The 21506-nt window shown below is 43.7% G+C and overlaps 2 protein-coding genes across 3 annotated transcripts; both read right to left on the reverse strand.

The window, feature by feature from the left end:
- Positions 1-657: 657 nt before the first annotated feature.
- Positions 658-21325, reverse strand: LOC113011387 (uncharacterized). Of its 2 annotated transcripts, none has more exons than XM_080299373.1 (7): positions 20102-21325; positions 6324-6365; positions 5975-6244; positions 5655-5894; positions 5380-5565; positions 1109-1230; positions 658-938 (listed from the first exon to the last, which is right to left on the reverse strand). In XM_080299373.1, exons 1-7 carry the CDS (start codon positions 20130-20132, stop codon positions 933-935), a joined length of 897 nt encoding a protein of 298 aa, XP_080155499.1. In that variant the 5' UTR covers positions 20133-21325; the 3' UTR covers positions 658-932. The 2 variants fall into 2 exon arrangements, with proteins under 2 accessions (XP_080155499.1, XP_080155500.1); XM_080299374.1 differs by having other exon boundaries at positions 5718-5894; positions 20102-21324.
- Positions 15310-19413, reverse strand: LOC113017937 (uncharacterized). Its single transcript, XM_026161031.2, has 7 exons — positions 19389-19413; positions 18523-18564; positions 18174-18443; positions 17854-18093; positions 17579-17764; positions 16227-16348; positions 15310-16056 (listed from the first exon to the last, which is right to left on the reverse strand). The coding sequence occupies exons 1-7, from the start codon at positions 19411-19413 to the stop codon at positions 16051-16053; spliced, it is 891 nt and encodes a 296-aa protein (XP_026016816.2). The 3' UTR covers positions 15310-16050.
- Positions 21326-21506: the final 181 nt, after the last annotated feature.

Here is a 21506-nt window from a genome sequence, read left to right on the forward strand (position 1 = left end):
GGGACTGCAGGGAGGGCACTGGCTGCCTCGAGAGCGAAATGCCGTGACCTGTTATTGGAGATACAACATCAGGAAATCTGGCTACCTGTGATTTTACCATATTAATGGCTACTTTTAAAGCGTTCCTTGAGCTTGTTGAGACCCACATTACAAATGATGTTACATCCTCAGATCAGAGCCCCAAATAAAGCTTATTGTTATTCATGTTTTTATTATTGGCTCCAATGGAGAGGTTGTTGTTCAGTTCCACCTGCAAACACAGATCCCGTTTGAGTTGCCTCAGGAAGCTCATCTAGTGCAAAACTGCCAAATCAAACATGCTGAGCTACCGGCTCCACCTGTTTATTATTTATTAATAATAAATTATAGAATGTGTTACTGTTTATCTGCAAGACCTTCATTAGGAACCTGGAATTTTAAATCATTATGCTATTATTATCATTTCAAAATGCCAATCACTGGCTGTCACTACAGGTCTGTGCTGGACTTTCAGTAACAGCCACTTCCATGCAACAACTGCCTGAAGCATAGTACACTAAAAACTCATTCTTTACAAATCCCTTTGCAGCCCTGGCAAAAGCCTGCTTTTAGTAAATGGTAGAAGGACTGGTTCTTATGTAGCACTTATATAGCGCTACTCTGACGCCACAGCCAGGGTTCAGTTTATCAGCAAGAGATTTTTATTTAAACAAAGGAATAAACTGAAGGCTTATTTTTGGCCAAGACAAACATCAAAGTTGAAGGCAGCTGGACATTTGGATGCAGAATGTACACTTTTTAAGCAATGGCAAGAAAAACAGATGAGCAGGGCCTTCATACTGAAAAACAGGACAAGCTCTAAATCTTAGCAGGGAGCTGACGGGACTGGCAGAGAGAAAATCCTCTTCTTCCCATCCTCCTTTAAATTTGATCTGGGAAACTCCATCAATAACTCAGCCCTGATGCACAAGAGAACGAGAATGAGTAGATGGTTAAAAGAGAATCCAGGAGATGGAAAGACAAGAAGAATAGAGGAGCAAAGAAATTATCACAAGGACCCACAGTGGACAAAGGGTCATAATCATATTTTGTGAAGCAATAACTTGTTGGATAACAGCTGAATGTGTACCTGCAGTGTCCTCGGACTGGAGAAAACAACATGTGAGTGTGTATCTGTAATTTTATTGGCTGACTGTCTGAAGTTCATATCCTGATAGGTGACTTGACTCAGACTTGATGACAGCGTCCTTTCTGCAGGAATGAGAAAGACGAGGATTTAAACACGAGACAAATAATAAAAGATTCTAAACCGAAGACGTCTGCCAGCATGGAGCACAAACTGGGAGTCATCAGGACGCTACAACACAGAGCGAACACCATCCCCACAGACACAGCGGCCAGGAGGAACATCACATCAAGAAGGCCCTGAGTAAATGTGGTTATCCCAGCTAGTTAGATTAGATTAGATTAGATAGAACTTTATTAACACTAGCATCCCCAGGCTTCGGGTGGGTTCCTCTGGGAAATTCGATTTCCAAAAAAGCACAGCACCGACAGAAGTTACAGAGTTACAGAATATTATATATATATATATATATATATATATTCACACACACACACACACACACACACACACACACACACACACACACACACACACACACACATATATATAAATACAGAGACAATATAAATAAAATATACGAAGGGGATAAATAGAATAAATAGGAATAAAAAATAAAAATACAAGTGAATTGCACATTTCAAGTATTGAGGTCTATTGCACTGTTGACTATTTACAAAAGGTATTGCACAGTGAGGTGAAGAGGCACTACAGCTTAGTTGTTCCCCCCTCCTTTGTCCTCCTGTCTCCCCTCCCTCTCCCCTCCAGAGAGGAGTTAAACAGTCTGATGGCGTGTGGGACAAAGGAGTTTTTAAGTCTGTTAGTTCTTGTCTTGGGGAGAAGCAACCTGTCACTGAACAGACTCTTCTGATTGTTTATGGCCGTGTGCAGAGGATGCCCAGCATTGTCCATAATGTCCATCAGTTTCTTTAATGTCCTTTTCTCTGCCACTGTCACCAGAGTGTCCAGCTTCATGCTGACCACAGAGCTAGCCCTCCTGATTAGTTTCTCCAGCCTGGATGAGTCCTTCTTTGCTGTGCTGCTCCCCCAGCACACCACAGCATAGAAAAGTACTCCAGCAACCACCGACTGGTAAAACATCCTCAGGAGCTTCCTGCAGATGTTAAAAGACCTCAGCCTCCTGAGGAAGTACAGTCGGCTTTGGGCTTTTTTATACAGGTGCTCTGTGTTGCATGACCAGTCCAGTTTATTGTCCACCCACAGCCCGAGGTACTTGTACTTGTTGACCACCTCCACCTCCTCCCCCTCTATCTGAACCGGCAGTGGACCTGCTCTAGACCTCCCGAAGTCCACAACCAGTTCCTTAGTCTTTGAGGTGTTGAGTTGCAGGTGGTTTGTGTGACTCCATGCGACAAAGTTCCTCACCAGACTTCTGTACTCCTCTTCCTGATCATCCCAGATACACCCCATGATGGCCGTGTCATCTGCAAACTTCTGAATATGGCATAATTCAGAGTTGTAGCAGAAGTCAGAGGTGTACAGGGTGAAGAGAAGAGGGGACAGCACAGTTCCCTGTGGTGCTCCTGTGCTGCTGACCACTGTGTCAGACGTGATGTCCTTCAGCCTGACGTACTGTGGTCTGTCGGTGAGGTAGTCGGAGATCCAAGCCACCAGGCAGGGGTCCACCTCCATCCTGTTCAGTTTTTCCTGAAGCATACAGGGCCGGATGGTATTAAAGGCACTGGAAAAGTCAAGAAACAGGATCCTGACCGTGCCTTTTCCCCCATCCAGGTGTGAGTGGGCTCTGTGTAGGAGGTACAGGATGGCATCCTCCACTCCGACACCCGCCTTGTATGCAAACTGTAGTGGGTCCTGGGCATGTTGTACCTGTGGTCGGAGGAGGTTGAGGAAGAGCCGCTCTAGAGTCTTCATAAGATGTGACGTCAGTGCCACCGGTCGGAAGTCATTCAGCTCATTGGGCCGGTTCTTTTTGGGGACCGGGACGATGCAGGATGTCTTCCATAGGGCGGGCACTCTCCCCAGTCGCAGACTGAGATTGAAGACTCGTTGTAGCGGCTCCCCAAGTTCAGCAGCACACGCCTTTAGCATCCTGGGACACACCTTGTCTGGGCCTGCTGCCTTTCTGGGGCGAAGCTTCCTCAGTTGTCTCCTGACCTGATCCACTGTGACACTGGGAGATGTTTGGGAGGGGGGGGGGGGGGGGCAGATGTCTTGCTGTTGAGAGAGGGATTGGAGGAGGGGGGTGTCATGGTGTCAGGAAGGGGGGGAAGCGAGGGAGGTAGGAGAGTGGGGATTGGACTCTGTAGTGAAGGTGAGGGTGGGGGGGTTGTGGGCTGGTCAAACCTGTTGAAGAAGTTGTTGAGTTCGTTTGCCTTCTCCACAGTCCCCCCCACTGTGCTTTTCTTGGTGTTGTGGCCTGTGATGGTTTTCACACCATTCCAGACCTCCCTCATATTGTTCCTCTCCAACTTCTGCTCCACCTTCCTCCTGTAGGTGTCCTTTGCTTCCCTCAGGCAGCGTTTCACCTCCCGCTGTGCTGCTTTCATCTCCTCCTTCACTTTGCTCCTGAAAGCCTTCTTCTTCATGTTGAGGACAGCTTTGACTTCCTGTGTTACCCACGGTTTGTTATTAGGATAACACCGTACCGTCTTAGCAGGGGCGACCGTGTCCACACAAAAGTTGAGGTAGTCTGTAAGACAGTGTGTCGCCCCCTCTATGTCCTCACCATGTGGGCTCAGGAGCACATCCCAGTCTGTGGTGTCATAACAGTCCCTCAGAGCATCCTCCTTTTCTGGGGTCCATCTCCGGATGGAGCGCGTTGTGACCGGCTGCCTTTGGACGAGGGGTGTGTATTGTGGCTGTAGGTAAACCAGGTTGTGGTCTGACTTCCCTAGTGGGGGGAGGGGGGTGGCTCTGTATGCATCTCTCACATTAGCATACAGTAGGTCAATTGTCCTGTTGCTCCTTGTGGGACAATTCACAAACTGGTGAAAAGCAGCCAGAGTAGAGTCCATTGTGGCATGGTTAAAGTCTCCAGATATAATAATGAAAGCCTCGGGGTTTTGTGTCTGAAGTCTTGCTGTGACTGTGTGTATTTTCTCACAGGCAGCTGTTGCGTCGGCCCTCGGAGGGATGTAAACACACACACAGATCACATGACTGAACTCCCGAGGTAGATAATATGGCCGCAAGATAACAGCTAGCAGCTCCAGGTCCGGACGGCATACCGAAACTTTAACGGAGACGTGTCCAGGGTTACAGTATCTGTTGTTAACGTAGACAATGAGTCCCCCACCTCTGCTTTTTCCGCTGGGCTGCGTGTCCCTATCGGCTCTCACGGATGTGAAACCGCATAGGTCTACGTTAGCCTGCGGCGTTAGCTCGGTTAGCCACGTCTCCGTGAAGATAAACAAGCTGCACTCACGGTATAGTCTGTGGTTGTTCAGAGCGCACAGTTCGTCAATCTTATTCTGTAACGAGTTCACGTTGCCCATGATCACTGTCGGGATTGATGGTTTGAATCGCCTCCGGTGATCCGCTCTCCTCGCTCCAGCTTTGCAGCCTCTGTAGCTCCTCTTTAGCTCGGCCGGGATGTTGTGTCGCATGCCGGTCTGTCCCTTTGTTTTTAGTGCCAGCAGCTCCGAATAGATGAAGGAGCTGGTTCCAGAAGTTTTGAAAAGTGCATTATCCATCTTGTATCGCTATATCTAAGAGGTATAAGTAGAGGAAGGTGAAAAAAAGTTTGAAAAGCCTAGTCTAAAAAAGTTAAAGTTAACAAAAAAGGTGCGGTGTTGCAGAGCTACTTGGAAAGGCTGCCGTCACTCCAGCGCCATCTTTGATTTTGCTAGTGATGTGTCGGTCGCGAAGGAAACGCTCAGAGCCGACTCTTTGACTCTTTGGTGTGTGGTAGTAACAGGTAAATGAACATATTTTTTCAATTATTTGACTATAAATACACAAACAATACACACATGCTTTCATGCTTTCAATTGTGTAATTTAAGTGATCTAGTAGCTCTGCTTGGAAGTTCAGTTAAAGCTAGAAATGTGTTTTGGAGTTTGCGGACCTGAACCTGTATCTGTGAGTTTGAGACTATCCCTAACCTGGACGTCTTTCTCTGTGTGTAATATATATCTATATTTTTCATGTAAGATAAGTTCTCTGCTAAACAATGTGAATGGGGACAGTTTATAATTGAATTATAGTATATAATTACATAATTATTAAGGAAAATTTATTTTTCCATGTAAAATGTTTAATCTAATGAGCTCTGGGGGGTTTGACACACTTTATACCTTGTTTTTTGTTCCAAAACAGCAAAGCTGCAACCAGAATAAGATCTAGAAGACCCAGAGAACCCAGAGCAGCTACAGGTGAGATGATGGAGGAGGACGATGTAGAAGGAGGGGAATTGAGATTGATAGTTGTTGTTGGTGGTGGTTTGGTGGCACTTGGTGAAATGGTGGTGGTGTCATAGACATCTGCAGGAGAGATGATAAAACTGGGTCATTGAATTTATTATAAGCTCAGCAGGTTTGCTTTAAACAGGAAGTGATGTCAGTGTTCTGACCTCTGACCCTCAGAAAGCTCTGAGGAGATGATCCAAACTCATCAGTAGCACACCAATACAGACCTTCATCAGACTGCTGCACGTTAATGGTGATGTTTTTCTCTGATTTAGGTCCAACAGGACGTCCATTAAAGTAGAAATAAGCTGCAGCTGTGCCACCAATTTTCTTTTTACAGCGTAGCGTGACATCACTTCCTGTCCTCACAGGAAGTGCAGGGATCTCCAAGATCACTTCTTTATCTGAGGAAAAGACCCACAGAGTGATGTAGAGGTGGTATAACAGTCTGCTGTTAGTCTGATGAAATGAACGACTTCATTACCTGATACAGTGATGTTGACTTCTTCACTCTTCTCTCCAGCTTCACCTTCACACCAGTAAACTCCACTGATTGGCTCGCTTTGCTTATCAAGCAAACAGGATGAACCAGTTAACCTCCCGAAGCCCCGCCCACCTGCTCCACATGACTCAGTCCCACTTCCTGTGTCCCTCTTCACCGTCCATCCATCAGAGCCCAGCTGACCGTCACATGTCAGAGACACTGAGGCTGCTGTGAAGAACTGCTGAAGGTTTGGACTGACGCTCAGAGAGACTGGAGGACAGACGGACAGTTTCTATCAGTGTTTACACTCAGTGTTTGTCCTGGACCATGGTGCACTTCATCTACTCACCTGCACAAACAGTCAGTGCAGACAGCAGCAGCACACACACACCTGCAACAGGTCAGAGGTCACTGAAGGTCAGAGGGCAGGAACCTGTTTCAATCTGGTCTTGTTCCAAAAACATCACATTAAAGGGGGGAGACCTTTAATTCACTTTTAAGGTTCTGTTTGGGCTTAAAAGTACATTTAGACTTATAAACATCACACAAAGCGCCAGCTCAGTTTTAACACATGCTGACGAAACTATGTTGGTACACTTGGTCTGAATGAGGTGGGCGTCATATCTAGGGATGGGTATTGATAAGATTTTCACGATTCCGATTCCATTTTCGATTCTGTTTAACGATTCGATTCTTTATCGATTCTCTTATCGATTCTTTTTAAAAAGGAGAACACGAAGGTCGATTAGCTTAGAACTTTGTTTTATATCTTCTCTTTGAACAAGGTAGAAATTTAGGAGTAACATGGCCTTACAAACCCAGCAGTGAGATCTTAAGAGATCCACAGCCTACGGCTCTTCAATGGGGTGTCACAGGGTCCCCAAGGAAAAAAATTGTAAATGTAAAATAATAAAATAAATATTCTTCTGTAGCAATAACAAAGTGTAACATAAATTATTCTGTAGCAATTACACAAGAATATCCAGTAATGTCCCTGCCTACAATTAAACACATTCACTTACCGAAAATCGGGGGCATCTGCTGTGGCAAATGGGTGCAAGCCTTTGACCACAAACTTAGTCACTGCTCGGTGACATTCGTCTATCCTGGCCTGAAAGGAGAAGCTACCTGTAGACTGCAGCAAGAACTGGCAGCATCTGAGCCGGACAGACTCTGTCTCTCTCATCATGGTCACCTAAATGCACAGTAATGTCAGGTTTTGTAATAAGGCAGATCGCGCTAACATAATATGCACTGTTAGTTGATTATTTACCTGCCGCATTAACGGGAGAGGACGTGCAAACGTTACCGCTGCTGCTGGGTTGAGATTCACGAGTCCGGAGCGGAATTAAAAACACGACATTCATTTAAGGTCATCGCGTGTTTTGTGAGCAAATGCTTTTGCATATTCGTAGTGTTTCCTCCCTTAAATGAAATATCTACTTTTCAAGTACTGCAAGTTGCCCTGTTGTCATCCGTTCTCGTAAAGTATAACCAAACTTTTGAGCGTTTGAGCCGCTTTCGCGCCGTGTTTCCTGCCAGGTAAATGACGCTCCGCAACGTGGTGACGTCATTCGGGGCGACTGGAATCGATAAGGGAATCGTTTGCAAAAATGGCAAACAATTCCAAGGGATTGAAGCAGTGGGAACCGGTTCTCAACAAGAACCGGTTTTCGATACCCATCCCTAGTCATATCTGTTTTGACAATCCAACACCCTGCACCTAAACATTTCCCAAACTAAGCAGATTTTGGGGAATTGTTGATTATTGGAAGCAGAAGAGAAACTGCTCCCCACTCAGGCTTCATGAAGACTCAGCAGTTTGGGGTGGATGGGCAATGGGGAATAAAAGAGTAAGGGGTACAGCAGGCAAGAAAAGCATTCTCAGGATTAAACAGTCAGAACTTATAAACCAAAGCCATGGGATAAGGGTTAGTTGTTTATTCAGCATCAGCTGATGAATAAAAACCTGGAGAAGCTGCTTCATTGATCTTTATTCACAGGTTTGAGTCCCAGTTTGCTTCTGTTTGAAGCTCATCATGAGAAAACAAAATACACAAAAGTAAGGTAAATGACAAAAAACAGTCTCCAGTCCTTTCATTAGAGTCCACATGAAGGAAAGTTTGCTCTCTATAGTGGAAGTGAAGACTACATAACAGACCAGAGGAGCATGTGGTACCTGCAGCTAGCAGCTGTGGTTTCCTGAATGAAAGTTGATCTTCGATAAAAAAAAGAGGTTGCCTGACTTCTCTACAAGTCAACATGTTAAAGACAACAAACTGGATATGAAGGTCCAACTCTCTGAGTCCAGAACACACGATGGATCTGAACTTTAAAACAACAAAAACACTAAAGAAGAAGAGTGAACTCTTCTTCTCGCATAAACGTAACTTCAGACTTTGGACAGACCTGAAGAGATTTCATCTTAGAGTCAGTCAGTGAGAGCATCCAGCACACACTCTGTTACTGTGTTATAAGATAAATGAACGCTATGAGTGAGTGAAGGATTTCAGCGTTTGACTCACCGAGGAGCAGAGACACAGATGAAGTCTTCATGTTGTCGGGACGACGACTGGCAGCAGAGTGACACCTTCAGCTTCACCACTTCCCTGTCAAGATCATCACGCTGCTGCTTCTGGACAGCGAGGACGAGGAAGAGCTGGTGATGCGCAGTTAGCTGATTTGGATCAAAGCTGGCTCCTTATTTGGTACAGAGGAGGGAAGTAGAGGGCGGAGGTGGCTGTGAGCTGGGGTTTAAGAAGCTGCTGTACATCCAATCATCCAATCAACACTTAGGAACTCTTTCAAACCAGCAATCAGCAGCATCCACCTGCCTCAACAGTCAACACACACATATCCATACTCACATCTCAGAGAAAGCAGAGAAAGATGCACACCATCCCGTGGGAGGAGCCAAACGTCTAAAAATATTTGACCATGTGATCATGTATCATGAAATTTATCCCCACCCCAAAATCAAACATTTCTCCCCTAAAAGAAATGGACTTGGGGTTCAGAGTGTGTTTGGGGAGTGTGGGTTCATCTTGTCTCCACACTGGGTGAGTGCTGAATATTTGTATATGTGTGTATGAGGGTGGTGTATGTTTGTGTCTGTGTGTGCATGTTTGTCTATGTCTATGTGTCAAGTCAGGTCTCACATACTGGCTCACTCCCGGTGGCTGCTTGGCAGGGCCTGGCATCCGTGACTCCGTCAGGCTACTTTGGGGGGTGGAGGACCCTCAAACCTCGGGCCGCTCTGGTGCAGCTGGCTGCCGGCCCTCTCTGACTTCTGCACTGTGGCTACTGGGTGACATCCCATATAGGCATCTCTTCAACTCTTTCAAGGTGGGTGGAGCATCTGCCCATCCGGTGGTCCTGGGGGGGGGGCTGAATCTATGACTCCCCACACCCACTATAAGATTGTTACACGGAAAAACCTTTTGAATACAAGTGCACACAGGTGTGCGTCAAGATGAACCGAATCAACCTTTTGGGACTGCAGGGAGGGCAGTGGCTGCCTCGAGAGCGAAATGCCGTGACCTGTTATTGGAGATACAACATCAGGAAATCTTTATATGGTTTTAACCTGCTGTGCCCAGAAAATGGCGCAGCTCATGGTGTGTTCGAAAAGCTGGGAAATCTAATATTGGATGCACTTAAGCTGCAACTGGGAACCAGCAAAGTAACACATTCACATTTAATGAAGTTTGGTGTGAGTGAGCAAGTATTTCACTGAGGCAATTCAGTTCAGGGGGATGTGTAGGCTGGGATATCATCCACGTAGGCTTCTAGTTGAACAGCGTTGACCAGCCTCATCAGGAATGTTGCTCGTTCACGTCTGCTAAATTTTTAAATCCAAAACTTCAATTATATTGTACGAAATGGTCAGGTGTGACAAAAGCATGTATGCATGATTACAGTTTTTACTGCCACGAGGACTGGACCGGATTCTGGACCGGAGTTTTTCCCATTTTGTGGATAAGCTGTCGGTCCACCGTTTACCTCAGCTGTCAATGCTGGAGCTGAGAAATGTCCACTTTTATTTACTCTCAAACAGGGTGTAAAACTTTGTGAAAGGAGTCTTGTGCAACCAGTGTTGGGGAGTAACGGAATACATGTACCGCCGTTACGTATTGAAAATACAAAATATGAGTAACTGTATTCCGTTACAGTTACCGTTTAAAAAGGTGGTATTCAGAATACAGTTACTTTGTTGAAATAAATGGATTACACTGCGGTACTTTCCTGTTTCATATTGTCGCGGGTCAGGACTGTTTGGGTTTTGTTTGACAGCTACGTTCTGTAGTTCCGGGTGGCAGTGTTGCGGTTGCCATGGTTATAGGGTGACGCTCTCGCTCTGCGTGTTTCCTGGGTGAGAGAGCGCCTTTTTGTTGTTGTGGTTGTTGTGTTAAGCTAATAGGCAGAATGCAGAATGTAGCCTCACGGGCAGTGTAGTCCGTGCTGCAGGGAGAATGGACTGCCATACTCGTTATGTGTCTGTGAGCGCGAGGAGGGAGAAAAAGGAAAAGTAGGAGCTGTCATCGAGCAGAAACGGGAGCTGGAAGCATGTAAATATAATAATAACCACTGCAGCCAAGAAGAGAGCCTGACGAGCCCAGCTGTAAGTAAGCTGTTAAGACAGATTGCATGTCTCCCTGGAAGCCCTTGTGACCAGGAGATATTTTATTTTGTATTCTTATGATCACAGTTATAATCAGAAGTATCAATCATTAATCATTTACCATTGTTGAACCAGTTGACAGAATAATCTTTGAACCGTATTTGCTTAAAGCTGTTTCACAGTTCTGTAATCACTCAGAAGCCTGTGGGGCCTGCTGGACCCTGCCTTGGTTCTATGTTCCGTTCTGCACGTACACAGGCCTTGAAAGTACATGCACGCTCTTATAAAACACATGAATGTGTACACACACCCTTAGTAATAATAGGAGGGTCATCTGAGGACAGTTTTCTGATAGATACACTTTCACAAAATGCACAATGTAATACACACTTGTTTTTCTCTAACAACTAGCAGTTGATGTCCATATTAGGTAAACTCTCTGAACAGGCCCAAACTGTTATCATTTCCAGTAAGGTCTGACTGTGTGACGTCATCATAGCTTATATAAGGAGGGGGAGCTGTCCACTCTTTGGAGATCTGTGGCTGTACGCTTGTCTTCCCATGCTTCTGTCTTAGAAGTGTGCAATAAAATCACTATGTTTGTCACCTACACGGACTCGGCTGTTTTTCCGTCTTACCCAAACCGAACCAGACGTAACAACTTGGTGCCGAAACTCCGGTTGGAGAGGAGGGGAGCTTGCAGCTATCGTGTGGGTGACAAACAGGGGCGGAGGCCAGCAGCCTGTCTGAGTGACGCCAGGCGTCATAAGAAAAGGTGAGTGCCACCTGTTGATTTTTATCCAAAGGCGCTATATTGGAAGTTAAAACTAAATTTAATTAAATAATATTCACTCAGTCTGGGCTTCTGGCGTTGGTCCATAGTGATCTTGACTAATTAGTTGTAAAATAGGGCATAGTAGTCTGACTAAATTCATTGTTGTTCATTTTGGGGGTGAATTTTGAGTTAAGAAGTTATGTGTTTAAGTTAATATGGTTTAAGGTGTGTGGAAATAAATAAATACGGTTTAAGAGGTTAAATGTGGGTTGACTGGGAATGCCAGCCAGTCAATCGGTAGTGTAGGGTTAATTTGGTTTTAATAGGGTAGCAGAGACGGTCTCGGGCTTCAGATAATTAAACGGGGGGCTCAGAGCTCACCGTGAGGCTTTTAAACAAGTAAATTCGTGGTAAATGGTAAATGATTAATGATTGATACTTCTGATTATAACTGTGATCATAAGAATACAAAATAAAATATCTCCTGGTCACACCCTAAAGATTAGTTGGAAAACTTATCAGAGGGCAGTTAAGGCCGATAAACACTCCTACTTTTCTCAATTTATTTCGGCCAACTCTCACAACCCTCGTGTTTTATACAATACGATTAATTCTGTACTTAACTTGGAGGGTTACAACCTTTTGCCGTCCTCTGAGGCTATGTGCAATAAGTTTATTACCTTTTTTGTGGACAAGGTTGCTACCCTGAGGCCTCTGATTCCACCTTTGTTGATCCGGCCATGCATGCTCCTTGCTCAAGCCTATTCCCTGCTTTTGCACCGATTTCTCTGCGTGACTTAGAGGAGTTGGTGCTACATGCTAAGCCCTGTGGTTCCCCGAATGATGTTGTTACTCCCCGCTTTCTCCAAAAAGTATTTCCCATCATTGGACCTTATATCCTGAAAATTATCAATACTAGTCTGTTAACCGGTCATGTTCCTAGTGGGTTTAAACGTGCAGTCATACACCCCTTACTTAAGAAACCTGGCCTTGATAGTTTTACTATGTCAAATTTTAGACCTATCTCCAAACTTCCCTTTTTAAGCAGGGATCTATCCTTGGGCCATTATTTTTCTCGCTGTATTTACTCCTCCTTGGTGCGATTTTTTTCGTAAACACGGAGTGTCATTTCATTTGTATGCCGATGACTGTCAGCTTTACTTACCTTTTAGTCATTTGGATACCTCCCCATGTCAATCACTGCTTGACTGTCTTAGCGATATTAAATTATGGATGGAAAATAATTTTTTGAATTTTAATGGTCACAAAACGGAAGCAATTTTATATGGCCCACATCGCTCTACTGATTCTCCAGATGTTGATTTTGGTGATTTGACCTCTCATCTGAAAAGTTCAATCACTAATCTTGGTGTTAAACTTGATTCTGCACTTACTTTTGAAGGTCATGTAAATGGAGTGATAAAATTAGCTTTTTATCACCTCAGACGCCTGTCGAAGGTTAAGCCTTTCCTTTCCAAACCCAATTTGGAAACTCTTATTCATGCTTTTATCACCTCACGTCTGGACTATTGTAATTCCCTTTTAATAGGGGTCGGGTCGGGCACCTTGTCACGCCTGCAGTTAGTGCAAAATGCGGCGGCGCGATTTTTAACCGGTAGTAGGAAATTCAATCACATCACTCCGGTTCTGGCTTCCTTGCATTGGCTTCCCATTGAATTTAGGGTTCGTTTTAAAGTCCTTTTATTGGTTTTTAAATCTTTAAATGTTCTGGCTCCTGTGTACTTATCTAACTTGCTGAAGCCACATTTTCCTCCTCGCTCGCTCCGTTCAGCTGAGCAGCTGTTGCTGTCGGTCCCTAAGTCGCGGCTGAAATGCAGAGGAGACCGAGCCTTTTCAATTGCGGCTCCGATGCTCTGGAATAACCTTCCCCTCCAAATTAGACAAGCGTCATCAGTGCAGGTCTTTAAGTTCAGATTGAAAACCTATTTTTATTCCCTGGCTTTTAACTCTGTAGGAAACTGACACCTCTTATTTATTTTATTGTATGTAATGATTTTATGGTATTTTTAATTTGGTTGTTGTTTTGATCTGTGTTGTTCAGCACTTTGGTCTGCCTGGTGTGTTCTTAAAGTGTTATACAAATAAATGATGATGATGATGATGATGATGATGATGATGACTCGACTGTACGCTGTGTTCGTGTTTTCCTCCAATACAAAAACTTCCGTTGGAGCAGCCTTTCAACGCCTCTCTCTGTCTCTGCTAGCAAAGTTGACCCAGACAACAAAGTAAAGCTAGTTTTCAGCTACGAGCCCGACACGGACCCGACGTATGAGCCAGAGGTCCTTTACTACGGTTTGGAGTCGCGGACCTTCAGTAACAGTAATAAATCACAGCAATAGTACATTCACGTAGTTGTAAACAGCATGATAATATATTAAGTAATCCAAAGTATTCAGAATACGTTACTCTCATTGAGTAACGCAACGGAATAAGTTACATTTTGGGGCATGTAATCTGTAATCTGCAATGGAAAACATTTTAAAAGTAACCTTCCCAACACTGTGTGCAAGTTAATAAAGCTCACTGCTGACCGAGGACAGCCATGCTGAGGTGAGCTGTCGACGATATGCTAAACTGTTGGTTAGCGTTGGTATTAGCCTCTGTTAGACTGTGCCAGCTGCAAACAGCAGCTAACAGAGGCTTTTCCACTTTCCTTGAAGTGGATCCTTCATCATTTGTTTGTATTCATGTGTTTTTGGCAGTTCTAGTAAATTGTAAACTCAGTCAAGAAAATCTGGATAAATGACAGATTTGTGTATGAAATGTTTTTAAGTATAGTTTTTAAAGTACTTCATCTGCAAACAGACTGTTTTTCAATGAGGCCTAATACTTTTCTTATGTTGAAAGCTGATAGAGGACAGGGTTTGATGAATGTCTGTGAGAGATTAGAGATTCAGAACAGAAACGCTAAGGCTGCTAGTGTTTGTCTTCATACCATTTTTCTTGTATCCACTGATATTAGCTAATAAATGTACGGTCTGTACATTTCTTCTGTGTGTGATGATGATTTATTTGTATAAAGAAAAAACTAGCTGTCACAACACAAATCAGTCAAATGTCTGATGTTCTACATATGTATATGTGTTACAGTGCTGCATTTCTGTCCTGACCTTTGACCCCATGCTCAGACTAAAGCTTCACACAGGCTGGTGTGTAAAAACAGCTAACAATGCATTTCTGTGTAAAGCATCATTTGTAGTAAACATTTAATGCCTGTTTCAGTTTTACACAACCTGATGGAAAAGAGAAGGAGAGCAAAGGTCAGTGAAGGGAACGACTGTAGTGCAAATACAGGTGATGTCAGTGAGGATGTGACCCAGCTGCCCTCTCCTAAACAGAGGAGACATTGTTACCCCAATACTGTCAGGCCAACATCAGCAATAAAACAGGGAAGATGTGGGGTTAATGCGCACTAATGTTAAAGAAGATTGTGTCACAGGGTTTTAGAGAAGCATTACATGTTAACTACAGTAGCTCCATAATGAATGAGTAACACGGGAAAAAGCTGTCCTGTAAAATTCAAACAAATCAAACAGTTGGAGCTGTTTAGTAAAGGAGCCGCCGACTAATATCATGTAAAAATGTTTAAGGATTCAAGAAAATTGTTTCACTTTCTTGTACACAAACCAAAGAAACTTCCAGACATTTCACCAGAAAAAGATGAATCTGTTGATCTCACAGTTTTCCATGCTTTCATCTCCTCAAGTCTCCTCACGTAGTGCAGACTTTACTCAGTCAAGAGTCCAGCTCGTTCAAAACTCTGCTGCCACACTTTCAGCATATTTAAAAAACAGCGCTACACTGGCTACCTGTGATTTTACCATATTAATGGCTACTTTTAAAGCGTTCCTTGAGCTTGTTGAGACCCACATTACAAATGATGTTACATCCTCAGATCAGAGCCCCAAATAAAGCTTATTGTTATTCATGTTTTTATTATTGGCTCCAATGGAGAGGTTGTTGTTCAGTTCCACCTGGAAACACAGATCCCGTTTGAGTTGCCTCAGGAAGCTCATCTAGTGCAAAACTGCCAAATCAAACATGCTGAGCTACCGGCTCCACCTGTTTATTATTTATTAATAATAAATTATAGAATGTGTTACTGTTTATCTGCAAGACCTTCATTAGGAACCTGGAATTTTAAATCATTATGCTATTATTATCATTTCAAAATGCCAATCACTGGCTGTCACTACAGGTCTGTGCTGGACTTTCAGTAACAGCCACTTCCATGCAACAACTGCCTGAAGCATAGTACACTAAAAACTCATTCTTTACAAATCCCTTTGCAGCCCTGGCAAAAGCCTGCTTTTAGTAAATGGTAGAAGGACTGGTTCTTATGTAGCACTTATATAGCGCTACTCTGACGCCACAGCCAGGGTTCAGTTTATCAGCAAGAGATTTTTATTTAAACAAAGGAATAAACTGAAGGCTTATTTTTGGCCAAGACAAACATCAAAGTTGAAGGCAGCTGGACATTTGGATGCAGAATGTACACTTTTTAAGCAATGGCAAGAAAAACAGATGAGCAGGGCCTTCATACTGAAAAACAGGACAAGCTCTAAATCTTAGCAGGGAGCTGACGGGACTGGCAGAGAGAAAATCCTCTTCTTCCCATCCTCCTTTAAATTTGATCTGGGAAACTCCATCAATAACTCAGCCCTGATGCACAAGAGAACGAGAATGAGTAGATGGTTAAAAGAGAATCCAGGAGATGGAAAGACAAGAAGAATAGAGGAGCAAAGAAATTATCACAAGGACCCACAGTGGACAAAGGGTCATAATCATATTTTGTGAAGCAATAACTTGTTGGATAACAGCTGAATGTGTACCTGCAGTGTCCTCGGACTGGAGAAAACAACATGTGAGTGTGTATCTGTAATTTTATTGGCTGACTGTCTGAAGTTCATATCCTGATAGGTGACTTGACTCAGACTTGATGACAGCGTCCTTTCTGCAGGAATGAGAAAGACGAGGATTTAAACATGAGACAAATAATAAAAGATTCTAAACCGAAGACGTCTGCCAGCATGGAGCACAAACTGGGCGTCATCAGGACGCTACAACACAGAGCGAACACCATCCCCACAGACACAGCAGCCAGGAGGAACATCACATCAAGAAGGCCCTGAGTAAATGTGGTTATCCCAGCTAGTGATGTGTGGGTCGCGAAGGAAACTCTCAGAGCCGACTCTTTGACTCTTTGGTGTGTGGTAGTAACAGGTAAATGAACATATTTTTTCAATTATTTGACTATATATGAGTGTTTGTGTATAAATACACAAACAATACACACATGCTTTCATGCTTTCAATTGTGTAATTTAAGTGATCTGCTCTGCTTTGAAGTTCAGTTAAAGCTAGAAATGTGTTTTGGAGTTTGCACGTGCTTTGTGTCGTGGTCCTCGTGCCTCGCTGGCTCACTCTGTGTTTGGCAACATGTTTTGTTTGTTTTGTTTCCTTTGCGCTCTCTCTCCTCTGCTGGGGCGGTGCTCATTACTGGCCCCGCCCCTGGCCCACGCACCTGTGCTCACCGTCACACCTGCAGCCGATCCCAGCTGATTTGGAGCACTATTTATGACGGCGGACCTGAACCTGTATCTGTGAGTTTGAGACTATCCCTAACCTGGACGTCTTTCTCTGTGTGTATAAAGATCTGCCCTGGACCCGAGAGAGTGTGTGTGTGTTTGGAACCCACTGAAAGCATGTATGGGATTAATCCCTGCTTCCCCCCGGACCCTGGAGCCCCGGACCATTTTTAATTAAAGCAACAAAACAACCCGAAGAGCCGCTTGGGAGCCGGAAGAGCCGGTTCTCTAAAAAGAGCTGGAAATCCCATCACTAATTCCAGCTGGACTTTTGTCAAAACCTGTAGTGATACTGTTGTGACAGGAGTATCGGAGCAGTTGAGATGCATTTTTTCTAAACACTGGGTCTCTGTGGAATTTAAACCCCAAAACATGCTGCGCCAAAAATTGTTCCACCCCAAGGATCGGGTCTTATACTTTATCAATAAAAGTGTCTCTATATTTTTCATGTAAGATAAGTTCTCTGCTAAACAATGTGAATGGGGACAGTTTATAATTGAATTATAGTTTATAATTACATAATTATTAAGGAAAATTTATTTTTCCATGTAAAATGTTTAATCTAATGAGCTCTGGGGGGTTTGACACACTTTATACCTTTTTTTTTGTTCCAAAACAGCAACGCTGCAAACAGAATAAGATCTAGAAGACCCAGAGAACCCAGAGCAGCTACAGGTGAGATGATGGAGGAGGACGATGTAGAAGGAGGGGAATTGAGATTGGTAGTTGTTGGTGGTGGTGGTTTGGTGGCACTTGGTGAAATGGTGGTGGTGTCATAGACATCTGCAGGAGAGATGATAAAACTGGGTCATTGAATTTATTATAAGCTCAGCAGGTTTGCTTTAAACAGGAAGTGATGTCAGTGTTCTGACCTCTGACCCTCAGAAAGCTCTGAGGAGATGATCCAAACTCATCAGTAGAACACCAGTAGAGACCTTCATCAGACTGCTGCACGTTAATGGTGATTATGTGCTCTGATTTAGGTCCAACAGGACGTCCATTAAAGTAGAAATAAGCTGCAGCTGTGCCACCAATTTTCTTTTTACAGCGTAGCGTGACATCACTTCCTGTCCTCACAGGAAGTGCAGGGATCTCCAGGATCACATGTTTATCTGAGGAAAAGACCCACAGAGTGATGTAGAGGTGGTATAACAGTCTGCTGTTAGTCTGATGAAATGAACGACTTCATTACCTGATACAGTGATGTTGACTTCTTCACTCTTCTCTCCAGCTTCACCTTCACACCAGTAAACTCCACTGATTGGCTCGCTTTGCTTATCAAGCAAACAGGATGAACCATTTAACCTCCCGAAGCCCCGCCCACCTGCTCCACATGACTCAGTCCCACTTCCTGTGTCCCTCTTCACCGTCCATCCATCAGAGCCCAGCTGACCTTCACATGTCAGAGACACTGGGGCTGCTGTGAAGAACTGCTGAAGGTTTGGACTGACGCTCAGAGAGACTGGAGGACAGACGGACAGTTTCTATCAGTGTTTACACTCAGTGTTTGTCCTGGACCATGGTGCACTTCATCTACTCACCTGCACAAACAGTCAGTGCAGACAGCAGCAGCACACGCACACCTGCAACAGGAGGTCAGAGGTCACTGAAGGTCAGAGATCATTTAAAGAAAGACTGAGGCTGCACAGTTTTTTTTTTCTCTCAGGAAACTTTTTAATCTCCTGAAGTATCTGCCACAACCCAAGGAGCTTGGAAAGAAAAGCGTGTGGACTTCTTTAAGTTGCTTGAAGACGTTTCACCTCTCATCTGAGAAGTTTCTTCAGTTCTAGGATCAAACGGTGAAGAGACCCACATTTAAGCTCTGTGGGAGTTTCCCCCTGAGAGGGACAATGGACCCCCTGATGATCCTCTACCTAATCACATGAGCCAAGGTGTGGTAATGGGTGTGGGTCACAATCAGCCAGGGTTTTACTGCTACTACTTTGTACTTTCTTACTTTGAGTACATTTCATAGTCTGTACTTTTTTTTTTTACTTTAACTTGAGTTAATAAGTTGAATCAGTACTTCATCTTTTACTGGAGTATTTTTGAACACTAGTATTTGTACTTCTACTTAATTATGGAAGGTCTGTATTTTTGCCAGATCTGTGAGCCACGCAGATTAAACTACACAAACACCACCGTGCACTGTAACAGGAACAGGAAGTTATAAAATACCACCGAGACAGCAACGCAGGTTAGCCTGTCTTTTCCTGTTTTCTATACATTTTTTGATCAGATGGCAATCAACGGTAAACATCACAGTGCACAGCATTGTAAACAATGGAGAAGGAACTGTGCATGGATGAGCTTTCATTCATGTGCAGAGAAGAAAGTGTGGGACTAACAAGCCACCCTTCAAAAGCACAGTTTTCATTTTCAGATTTGCGGCCTGTTTCAGTCCCACACTGCTGCTGTTTAAAGGTCATCATGTCAACGGGAATGGGAACTTTAACAGTCAAAACCGTCTGTGGTTGTTTGAATACACTCAGTCCTCTTAATGGAAAATTGGCTGTGAATAGAGGAAGTGAAGACTAGATAAAAGAGGGGACGCAGTCAGAGGACCCTGTGCTTCATGCAGTCAGAGGCTGTGGTTTCCTGACTGAAGAGATGTTTGATGAAAAGAGGTCAAGTCTCTTTTGTTCTTTTGGTCTTCATGTTACTGACACTTAGCTGGGCAGAAGGTTTAATCGCTGACTTAGTCCAGACTATATGGTGACTTTCCTGCAGGACTCCAGGTTAAACTGCTGAGAGTCTGAACCTCTGAGAGGTTTGCAGTGATGATGAGATCGATTTAAACCGAAAAACTTTCATCATGCATGTTTGAAACCATTTTCTATCACTCTTCATACATTTCAGTTAAAAGTGTGAGCTCCATTATTCAACATTAACATCACTTCTTGGTTCCTGCCCTACTTCACAGCCACCAATCAAATGAAACCAGAAAGACATAAGAAGGAGAATGAACTGTTCCTCTCGCCTTGACGAAACTTTTCAGAATTTTTACATGAACTTTAAAGTCAGTAGCTGCAAGCTTGTAACTGCTGAAAGGTTGTTTTCCTGCCATATTGTTTGTTGGAGCTGTGATAAATAAATCGATGATTTTAGTGTTTGACTCACCGAGGAGCAGAGAGACCGGTGCAGTCTTCATGTTGTCTGGATGACGACTGAACGTCAGTCTGAGCAGCAGAGAGACGCCTTCAGCTTCAGCACTTCCCCGTTAACAGTCTTCAGTACGTCACGCTGCTGCATCACAAAGAGGCAGAGCAGCTTCTCCAGCAAACATCAGTGAATGAGATGTTCCGTTGGGTAATTCAGGTCCGAATCTATAATCCTTTTAAAAAACAAATTCCCTTTTCCTACAAAATGTTAATTGAACTCACATGTAGTTATAAGGAAAAACAGACTGTATGTGTCCAAGTCCAAACACTAAATGTATATCATCACTTTAGCTCCATCTTTGTAGAAGTAGTCGGTTTAAATCTGGTTTTACTATCTTAGAAAACATTATGAGTTGCAGCACTTTATAATAACTAAGAAGCTGTAAAATTAAAGGTGTTGAGGTGGCAGGCAGGATGTAGGACCCAAACGCAGGACTCAGAGACAGAATGATTAACTAAAGTGGCAGCTTTATTGCTGGAGAACATTCAAATAGAAATAGAAGAAAACAAAACTAGAAACTCAAAACTTAAGCCCAAACTAGAAACCCGGGAAACTAGAAAATCAAACCAGGAAAGAGCAAACCAGAACATTACCAGAAGCACATAGAAAACAAAACACAGTACAGTTGTTAGATTTCTATTGTTGATTGTCATTTATGCTTAGAAATATTTACTTATATATGCTTAGAGTTTTGTAATTAGTTGTAGATTGGTAGAGGTTTTGATCCTTGATAGTCTGCAAACTTTGTGTGTATTAGACAGCACTTTGGGAGCATGAGAGGTCATACCGTGTCTTATTGTTTTATGGTAGGATTAACGTAGTTGCGTCTGTTCTAGTCTAAGTGCTCTTTGTTTAGATGAACTGCAGGACTTCCTCACCGTGTTATCTAGGATGAACCATCTAGGGTGAGGGGGAGGCTACCCTCTTCCTGACCAAGGATGTTTGACCCTTTGATCAGCAGTCCACACACACACACACACACACACACACACACACACACACACACACACACACACACACACACAGGCAAGGTACTCTTTGTGTGTATGTAGACATCATATGTTAATGAACTTATGCATATTCATGTAACCTCAATAAAAGAACAGTGGTACGGGAGAACAGACGAGAGCAACTGGGGTCAAGCGAAGGAACGGTGCCTCCTGTGCACGAGAAACACGAAGAAGCTTGCCTACTTGTGTCTTGCTTTGCAGTGTAATTATATTGTCTTCAACGTTCCAGCGGATAGATTCAAGCTACAAACCTATCAACAGTGAGGGTACAACACAACAACTAACAGAGAAACACAGGGCTTAAATACACAAGCAGAACTACGAGAAGATGGGGAATAGGTGGTAACACATCT

Source organism: Astatotilapia calliptera, chromosome 3, assembly GCF_964374335.1.
Source record: "Astatotilapia calliptera chromosome 3, fAstCal68.1, whole genome shotgun sequence".
Lineage (NCBI taxonomy): Eukaryota > Metazoa > Chordata > Actinopteri > Cichliformes > Cichlidae > Astatotilapia > Astatotilapia calliptera.

Coding starts and splice junctions, on each gene's coding strand:
- LOC113017937 (XM_026161031.2), bottom strand. CDS start 19,413: ATGATGACCTTTAAACAGCAGCAGT. Junction 18,444..18,522: donor TGCACTGACTGTTTGTGCAG/GTGAGTAGATGA, acceptor TCTGTCCTCCAG/TCTCTCTGAGCGTCAGTCCA. Junction 17,765..17,853: donor GAGCTTTCTGAGGGTCAGAG/GTCAGAACACTG, acceptor TCTCTCCTGCAG/ATGTCTATGACACCACCACC.
- LOC113011387 (XM_080299373.1), bottom strand. CDS start 20,132: ATGAAGACTGCACCGGTCTCTCTGCTCCTCG. Junction 5,895..5,974: donor AGTCAACATCACTGTATCAG/GTAATGAAGTCG, acceptor TCTTTTCCTCAG/ATAAAGAAGTGATCTTGGAG. Junction 5,566..5,654: donor GAGCTTTCTGAGGGTCAGAG/GTCAGAACACTG, acceptor TCTCTCCTGCAG/ATGTCTATGACACCACCACC.